Below are 9,952 nucleotides of genomic sequence, written 5' to 3'. Positions count from 1 at the left end.
CATTTTTTAATTGAATGTAATGTATGGCGTCACATCAAGGTCAAAAGTCCAGGTGTGCAAAAATACAACTGGGGCGCAAAAATACCAGGTGAAAAAAATTAACCAGCGTGTTTTAACGTTTGTAAAATTAACTTCTCCTGAGCACAAATGTGAAACTAACAAGAAACAAAAAGGTAATCATGTGCGCGCTGAAGAAAATTTTGCTTTTGAGCTTCATTTTTCTCTTCTCAGGTTCTTTTTTCCTCGGGCGATGTGTGACTTATCTGTAGTAGTTTGTGCTCGACTGAGTTTTTTGCGCTCGAGTTTTGAAAGGGGTGGTTTTTACAGTTTGGGGGCGGGGCCGGGGTCACCTTCCTCAGCGAACCTTATTGGCTGATATCTCCAGGGTTTGTGACGGACCGCCTACCTCCACGAGCCGGAGGAGGGCGGGGACAGAAGAAAGGCAGGAGAGTTAGCTAACTGGCTATGCTAACATCCAAACAACCGGCTCTCCAGCACTTAGCTTGTGTTTAGTGCCCGGTTTAGAAACTAGACCGGTCTGGATTAGGGAAAGCAGCATGAATAAAGAAAGGTAACGCAGGCGTTTATGTTGACTTGCTGTAACTTATTGGAATCACTTTTGACAGAAAATGTCAGGTGGCTCAAAATCAGGATCAGTTACAGAACATCTGTTTAAAATACTGGTGATTGGAGATTCAGGTGTTGGAAAGACAAGTTTTGTTAACCGCTATGTTAAGAATCATTTCTCAAGTCACCTGAAATTAACGCTCGGAGTGGATTTCTCTATGAAGGTCATTGACTGGGACAGTAAGACGCTGGTGAGATTACAGCTGTGGGATATATCAGGTAATACTGGTCACTGAACTTATATCTATTAGTGCTTTTTAAACTGTAAATTAAAACAGTATGTCATTATAAATTACAAAACTTGAACCTCTCACAAAAGTCAACAGAATAATATGATGTAAAGCAGTCTGCCTCCTAAAAAATCCAGCTAAAGACAAGCTGGTCATCCAAAAAAAACTTAAACTTACCTCTGACCAGCATAGGATATTTATTTTCTGGATGACCAGCCGGTCTTTAGCTGTTTCTTTTTTCCAGCAGGATGGTCACGTAAATTTTAAGTTTCCTAATGAACTGTTTGTCTGATTTTTTTTTTAATGTTGTTTTATTTTATGTGATAACAATATAAGCTCTGCTACAGTGGTATTAATATATTAGTTAACCGCATCCAACATTCTGACCTCACTTCATTTTTAGTTGCTGAATGCAATTCAATCATTACATCAATGCGCCTAAATCTTCTAAATTGTATTGACTTTAGAAGAAACAATAAATAAGAAGGTGTCCTAATACTTCTGTCGATAGAGTGCACTTTAAAAATGTCACAAGGCAGAATTTACTGTTTGCACATGCAGACAGTCTGCAGTTACATTCACCTACTTTTAACATAGCTACAAATCAGATCATGATAACAAATGAATTAGCTTATTTAATGAATGGAGATATTTAACTCTGGACACTACAACTTGATCTGTGAAAAAATAAATGTCTTTCATATGTTCCCAAGAGGTTCTGATAGACTCAAACGTTATTTCATCTCTTTTTTGGTTATGCCTGGCCCACACTACAGGCTAATTGTAATGATTTTGTGGTCGATTTGCCTTCCTAAGAATTGCAAAAAGCCTCCCAATCTCAGAGAGATTGTAAACAATGATCTTCCCAAATTAACCTGTGTGTGGTGGGTATAATCTAGTGTTATAATCTAGTCAGGGACCTGTTAGTGAATCGTAAATATGAAGCAGATGTGAATTCTCCTAATTTGACTTTGGCCTTATATAGATGTATATAGGGTAGATTTAAGTTGTGTTGTCCCGCATGTCCGCCTATGACCTTAAGAGTGTCATAAATTTAGTTCATAAGTTCTAGTTATGCCACAGTCTTTTTGGCTGAAATTCATCACCATCAGCCTGAGGTACTATGCTTATAGTGTTCCTGTCTGTGGAAAGAATTTGGCAAAAAAATAATAATGCCTAAACCTATATCAAAAAGGAGTAAGCCTAAGTAAACTAAATTTGAGGACTTTTTAGTAAATTAATTGACCCCTTTAACCACTCCCCCTTTTGAACAAATTTCTTTCACTTTTAAGTAATACTGAAAATATGTTTTCAGTCAAAGGACCTGTTTATAAGCCCACTCCTGCAAAGTCCAGGTAAAGGTGCTTTCTGCTGTACAGCTCAGTCTGGTAAATCAAAGCCACAGCTGGTTAATGTTCAAATTCTCATAGCTGTTTTAGTACCATTTAGCCATTTTATAATGTCTGACCTGTGATGTGGTGACACAGTAACTGTCTAACTGAAGTTTTTGTTTTGGTTTCTCTGAGGTCATGAACATTTTAAAAATATGAGCAGAGCGTATTTCAAAGGAGCAAGAGGTGCGCTTGTTGTGTATGACGTGACAAAAGAATCAACGCTGGAGGGAGCCCTGAGCTGGAAACTTGAACTTGACCACAAAGTTGTGACGGATAAAGGTCGTCCAATTCCTTCTGTTCTACTTGCAAATAAATGTGACCGTAGCAAAGTGTGCTCAAATGAACCCTGTCATATCGACAGACTGTGCAGAGAGAAGGGCTTTACTGGATGGTTTGAAGTGTCAGCCACGGTGAGTGGAATTGTGGACTAGACCCTGAATGTGTCATTGATATAAGTCATCTAAAAAAAACAGTTTCTCTTAAATAAAACATTATCATTAACTATGCATGAGCTTTAGGGCTGCCACAATAATTTAATTAGGATTTAATTTTTGGTTGTATATGGGGACCCCTGGAGAGTTTCACTGACCTATTATAAACTTATAATGAACTAAAATTATTATTACAAAATACAACCGAGACAATAAATACAAACAATATATAGATTTTTTTCTCAGTGATGTGTATGCCGGATAATCTTGGGCACGTGTTTTTGTTTAAACTTTAGGAGAGCATTAATGTGGATGAAGCTGCTAATTTCCTTGTGAAGAATATTTTGCTGTGTGAGGCGTCAAACGCAGAGAAAGACCAGCGTGGGAACATAACACTGAAACAAACTCCTGAAAAAAGACTCTTTAACTGCTGTTAATTACACAAGCCTGGAAGTTTCAGAAATTAATAAAGAAAATGAGGAATGTGTGACAATTCATTATGGCAACACAGATATTACCTTTAATAATTGATCAGTCATAACATTCGTACCATTGATTAGATGTGAGAAACTTTGAATATCTTTATCTACAGTGTAGTCTGACAAGCAGTGTGATGAATTAGGCAGCAAGTTGAGGTTAAATTGCAAGGTACACACACTCAATAGTCACACCTCAGGACGTGCAATGTCTTGTGCAAAGTTAAATTACATTTGTAAAATAAATTCAATTTATAAATTGAAAAAAATATATATTAACGATTATATCTACGGAAGATCATTTATTTCACTTTTCAATCACTAGTAATGCATTTAGAATGCTGAGCGTAAAAGGAGATGGGCTATTCGAAATTTTTTTTTTTACTCATTAACATGTTTAACTACAATCCAAGTCAATTTCACACTGGAGTTCTCCTTTAAGAACAACGTAGTAAAAAGTTAAATTAGATTGACAGCAACAAACTTTGCATCTATTTTCTGTCAATGTGTTGACAAAGATTGCAGTTAGGTATTGTCTGTTCAGCTTCGTCCTGAGGTAACACTGTGTGCACCTCGGCAGGAATTCTATTTTTTTTGTGGATGATGAGGATTTAAGGTAATGCTACGTTTACCACACAACACTACAATTTATTTTGGCAGTACATTTTACAGTTTATATACCAGCTTTCTATAATTACCAGGGTAACATTCCTTTTAAACATTATTCAGAGCATATCATTTGATGCTGTTACATAGTTTATCAGTAAAAGTTACTCAAACATTACTGTTAGCATGCAGCCCACGGATACTGAGCAAACCTAGCTAGCTAACTAGCTATCTAGCTGCCACAATTGTTTTTTTAACACATTTTTCTGTAGTATTTATGAGTGTATGGACCTTTAACAGAAATATTAAGTTTATTTTCAAATATTGAGATAATTGTTACTAATATAGCTACTTGACGAAGCAGACAAAACTAAAACTGGCTTAAATGGTTGTAACAATTACATCCTGAAGCATATAGCGCATTTTTACACTAAAAAAGGCACATGTAGCTTAACAAAACACTGTTCAAACTGACTGAATTTAGTTAATTTAGAGTGGAATATGTTTTGGTACTGTGTAAAACACAATAGGTAATAGTGAGTGGTGTCTACTTATCAGCGAATATTGTGTTTGTGAACTGTTATAAGCCTCCTTAAAAGCTTGCTATGCCAAATTATGATTGTATTTATTATGACTTTCTTCAAAAGTCCTAAGTAAGACTACTCAAATACTATAGATGTAGAATTTTTACTTTGTTGGGATTTTTTCTTTTTTTTTTGTGACCAGAATGTTGTTAAACTCTTATGTAAAGGTAGCAAACAATTGCATAATATTGTTGTAACAACTCTCTTTCATTTTGACACATAAAAATAATACTGCATTTTGTAGTATAGTGACAAATAGAATGAACATTTGCCTTTGGCTGATTTATTATAGAAGGGACTTTATGAAATATATTTATACTTATACAGCTCTGGAAAAATTTAAGAGACCATCTTAGTTTCTTAATTAGTTTTTGCTATTTATAGGTAAATGTTTGAGTAAAATAAACATTGTTGTTTTATTCTATAAATTACGGACAACATTTCTCCCAAATTTCAAATAAATCCATCTTCTTCTTGATTATATTCCAGAGGTTTTCAATTTGGTAAAATCGAAGAAACTCTTAATTTTTGGGTGGTCTCTTATTTTTTTCAGAGCTGTAAATTGTGCTTGATTTATAAAATTCAATAAATAAGGTTTTACTTCTGAATGTTAAAATTTGAAGGCGTTTTGAAAGGAAATACTAGAACATATATAAAATGCATCAGTAAGTACACTGCCTGATTCTTTTTGCTCAGGTTAATGTGTGTTAAATTCTGCAGTAAGTGATGTGAGTGATATTCAGCTGATGTCATGCTGATGCCTTGGGTGTGGGGGGACATGCCGAGTTTCTAATAAACACCTCCCTAGTGATTTCTCCTATTTCCCTTGTTAATCTGCCAGCAGCTCTTGGGCTAATTAACAGATCAGCATGGCAGGAGCTCATTGGCGGTGTCCTAATATGCTGCTGCTGTCTAAAGCACTTTTAGCGTATTATTATAGAGCTCCCCAATGTAATACGTCCTGTAATGACTTCCAACTCAAACATTAGTGAAAAACAAGATATTTTTCCTGTACAAAATAGAGGGAAAATGCATGCATGACTTGATAAGCCTTAGGATCTGTGCTGAATCTGCTGACACTGTGCCACATGCACAGTTAGATTGGTTATATATATAGACAATAACTACCAGCTTGACCTAGTTCTAGGCTGTTTTCTTGAGGAAGTGTTTGGAATTGCAACATACTGTTGCCTCCCCTAGAGACCTGTGCTATATTGAGTGAACTACATTGGATTAAAGAGTTTGGATCAGTTCTGGCCAGCACTGTATCGTTCTACTGCATGCCGGGCCAATTTGGCATCTCCTGAAGGATAGTTTTCAGTACGCTACATATTCCTGAGGGACCTTTTCAGGCATGGAGGAAAGCTTGTTGTAGAGGATGTGCAATGATTGTTTCTAACCATGCACACTGTACAACATAGTCCTCTAGAGGCCTTTAAAAGAATTACGTACCATCTGTTTGGGTGTGTAGTTGGGTGTAAAAATATATTTTTTTCTGGCACTGAGACCTGTGTGTACTACAAGAATATAACAACACACACAAATAGAGCGAGATAGAGCCTTATATGTAGACCTGCACCAACATTGTCTATGTTTTTATTAATTTGGCATTCCCTGTATACAGGGTTTGATTTAAAGAGGAATGAAAAGCTCACAACCCCATTCTCACCTTATATTTGTTGTGTTTAGTTATTCAAATTGTTGTCTGTATGTATGGATGAGTATATGTCCTTAAAGTGTGACTGGGTTTAAGTCAATATGCACAACAGCACTGTATGTTTTAACCTCTTGAGACCCAATGTCCTCATATGGGGATGTTATATTTCTGCTTCTCTGCACCATGATACTTTTTTTTACATTGATCCTTTGGCCTCATATGGAGAAACTGCCTGTACCATCAAGTAGTCACATGACAACATTACACTCAACTGATTGACAAGATGGTAAGAATCCCACATAATGGTTTCTACATTCATTGCAGACAGAAACATTGGCCAGGTAAAAAAAAAATCTTTATTTACTGATTGTAGAAAGCTAAAATGTTGTTTTTGGTCTAATTGAGTCCTTCTGACCCCAGTTGGCATTTTTAAAAGTTCAAATAAACTTCTTTCAATTATCCATATATTTTAATCTCAAAATTACAAAATTAAGTCAAATTCCAATTGAATGTGACTTTGGGCTTAGCTGCATTAATGTGACTTAAGTTTAGCACTGTGAAATTGGTAACTGTTGGTAAATACACATGATAATTATATTACATATCTGTCCACTGCAGCCTAATTTAATCTTTATCATAAGTACAACTATTTAAAATTAATAATAAAACCATCAGAAACAAAAACGTTAAGGATGCTGATAGTAAAAAATATGCAACTTTTTTACTACTTTATCAATGAGCTTTTCAAAAATCTGGGTCTTCTGTCTTTATTTGAACACAGGAACAGGACTCAGCTGTTCAGAATCCCATGGGAAACATATTTGTCCACCTGGGTGCCAGGAAAGAGAAGCAAGTCTTCTTATTATCTCTAAGCTGTTGTTTTTATTGTGATGGTGAACATCCTGGCTTTAATAGTGAAAACAGCACTTTTTATGAAGGAATTACGATTTATAAAGGAATGTTCATATTCCTGGATTCAGAAGCTCAGTAGACATCGACTGACTCATGTTTGTCATGACTCAAACCTGCTTTTTTTAAACTAATCCCAGTGAGAGTTAATTGGGTTACTTTATTAATGGGGATTGTAAAACCATCAAATGTGTTCACGGTTTCTGGGACATTTTGTTAATGACCATGCAGAACTTAGCACATGCTTTGCTAGCATTAGGCAGCAGCATCTCTCTGATTCAGCTGTGCAGACACTCATTGATGTTGGTAATACATGGCAGATTGTCTGTTTATTTGATGCTCATTAACGCTGATCATGTCTTCTAGTAACACAATGTGCTAAAGCCGAATGTTGCTGTTTTGAGCATTTTAGCTGACTGCTGTCTAATATCTCTATTATAGAGCGCTGGGGTGGTCTGAGAGTGTGCTTGCATGTTTGACTGTGAAAGCGACACCTTGAAGCTGTGTTTTGCTGACATGGTGTGTATCGTGGGAAGATATTTTTACTCCCCCATCTGTTCTACACTGTCCTGTAGTTTTACTTTCCAGTGTCCTTGCTGTGTGTCTGGGGATCTGTTCTACATAACACTTATTCTAGGCTCTCCCTCTCCCTCTCTATCCCATTTACAAACAATTTCACTTAATTACAGGTTCTCCTGCACTTCAATGGGAAGATCAAGTCAGTCTGATTACCTCATCAATCAACCTTTGCCTCAGATTAAGGCAACATCTGGACGTTCCTCTGAGGCCCTGCATATCCAGTCCTAAACAAGATGTCCACTGACATATTCTATCTCGTTGATGTTAGTTGTTGGTGTTCGTAATGTTAAATTGCTGTGGACTGAAAACTGTCTGAGAAAAGTGTTAGATCTAAATAAGACCCCATGCCCTAGATACAGCACACCAGACACGATTTCAGAGGTCTGCTTAAAAGCTATTGGCCAAATTCCTTGAGAAAAACCCCTGGTGCATTTTTGACCCCCAGAGTTTTAAAATAGTCAAGTCAAGAGTTTAGTTAAGTCAATAGGCTTTTATTGGCATTATATCATAGAGTACAGGTACAAAGTGTAACAAAATTATGTTCCCCTGGAACTATGGTGCAACATGGAACAACAAACAGTAGACAAACATTAAGTATAACAAAGTGCAACATAAAACTATAACATTATAATAAATACAATAATTACAAAAGACAAGACAGTTTAAGACAGGACAGTGCAGTACCAATACGGTTCAATTAAATGTTTTAGTGAGGATAAGGTGCAGAAATATGTAAGATACTGTAACATTTAGAACATGCATGATCATAGCAGTGTGTGTGTGAAGTACAGTCTTTGTACTTTGTGAAGTACAGTCTTTGTGTATGGGAAGAGTGGTGGGGGGTGGGGGGGAAGAGTGTTTGTTGAGGAGTCTGACTGCCTGGTGGAAGAAGCTGTTCCAGAGTCTGGATAGGGGAGGCTCGGATGCTCCTGTATCTTCTGTCGGATGGCATATAAGCAAAGAGTCCGTTAAAGGGATGGATGGGGTCGTTCACAATGCTGATGCTTTCCGGATGCAGCGTGTGGTGTAGATGTCAGTGATGGAGGGGAGAGATCATTTTAGCTGTCTTCACTATCCGCTGTAGGATCTTGCGATCTGAAATGTTCCCATGTTCCCGAAATGTTCTCACAGTTCCCAGTTATTGAATAATGTATGATTGATGTTTTTTTTCTGTGTCATTGCTTTAGAAAACATAACTGATACTTTAGATATACAACAGTTACACTTAAGACTTATGTTAATGTAAGAGGTATCTACCCTGGTTAAGCCAGGGAGTTATGCCGACTTGTGCACAATGAGGAAAAGCTAGACGAACCCCCCGAATCCATGTCACAGCGCTGTAGAGCTAGGGGTTTGTCCAGATTTTTTCTTACAGTGTAACGGAGTACTCAGTCTGCACAACCTGCCTTCTGGATGATATTATATAAGATGTCCTTCATCCAGTTTTCTACTAAACAGGCATCCAGAGAATGCACACACACACAAAATGCTGAAATAACTAAATGATCGAACCTCAAACCTAACAAAAATGCATACAGCTGGATAGCTAGCTATCTTACAAAGATTCTTGCTAAAGCTGTTTCCTAGCCAAGGCTGCAGTCGAATTAGGACGGGTCCTTGGTAGAACTGTCCTATAAAGACTCTTTCTCAGTAGGCTAATTGTCTCACCTATGTCTAATGATGCTTTGTGGTGATGTTAGGCTTGAACGTAATGTAACGTTTTGGTTTTTTTTTGTCATGGAAACAGTTTTACTGTGATATATTTTCACTTAGTGTTGTATATGCTTCGAAAATTGTGGATAACTGAAAGCTGTAAATAATCAGTTGTGTCCTCAAAATCGTTCTAAAAAATGTTCTAAATTTCTCAGCTTTCCTTCATTTTGAAACAGACTTTTCTCTGACATAGCTGCCAAACAATGTAGTCAGCCTTAGGGGCAGCCAAGAGTTTGGGATGTAGCTATAATTAGCTTTATCTTGCTAACTTATGCACACTTAAGCAGAGGGCAGAGAGCTCTGTCTGCTGTCTGATTGGTCAGGGTTATGCTGACATAAGCCTAACCCATTTAACGCCCGTCCATTCTATATTAAAGTATCAAAGAATGAGCAATATTGGTCAAATAAAGCCGATATATCCTTTGAGAGATATTCATAAAACATAAAATTCTAATTTAGGACCCAAAAGATTTATTAATGAATATAAAGTTCTATATCTTAATAAAATTGCAGTGGTAGTCATAGAAATGAGTGAACTAAGTTTGGTTTGATCATATTTTTGTACACGCTTAAAAAGCACTATTTAAAGGTGCTTTACTATAAGCATTGGTTTTATGTATAGAACCATTTTGCTACTCAAAGACATATTGGAGAGCTTTAGTGTCTCTGTCTGGTTAAATAGTTATAAATAATTGTATTTTTAATAGTCTATATTGTTCAATTAAAGAACGTAGTAGAAAACTGTG

At 36.6% G+C, this 9,952-nt stretch overlaps 1 protein-coding gene across 1 annotated transcript; it reads left to right on the top strand.

Annotated features, from left to right (window-relative positions):
- Positions 1 to 77: 77 nt before the first annotated feature.
- rab32b (RAB32b, member RAS oncogene family) lies at positions 78 to 3,385 on the top strand. The gene is made up of 3 exons (XM_022672987.2): positions 78 to 846; positions 2,384 to 2,661; positions 2,979 to 3,385. Exons 1-3 carry the CDS (start codon positions 630 to 632, stop codon positions 3,117 to 3,119), a joined length of 636 nt encoding a protein of 211 aa, XP_022528708.1. The 5' UTR covers positions 78 to 629; the 3' UTR covers positions 3,120 to 3,385.
- The last annotated feature ends 6,567 nt before the right edge of the window (positions 3,386 to 9,952 follow it).

This window comes from Astyanax mexicanus, chromosome 14, assembly GCF_023375975.1.
Source record: "Astyanax mexicanus isolate ESR-SI-001 chromosome 14, AstMex3_surface, whole genome shotgun sequence".
Taxonomy (NCBI): Eukaryota; Metazoa; Chordata; class Actinopteri; order Characiformes; family Acestrorhamphidae; genus Astyanax; species Astyanax mexicanus.
The sequence above is the reverse complement of the archived record's forward strand: the minus strand, read 5'-3'. Positions and strand labels throughout refer to the sequence as shown.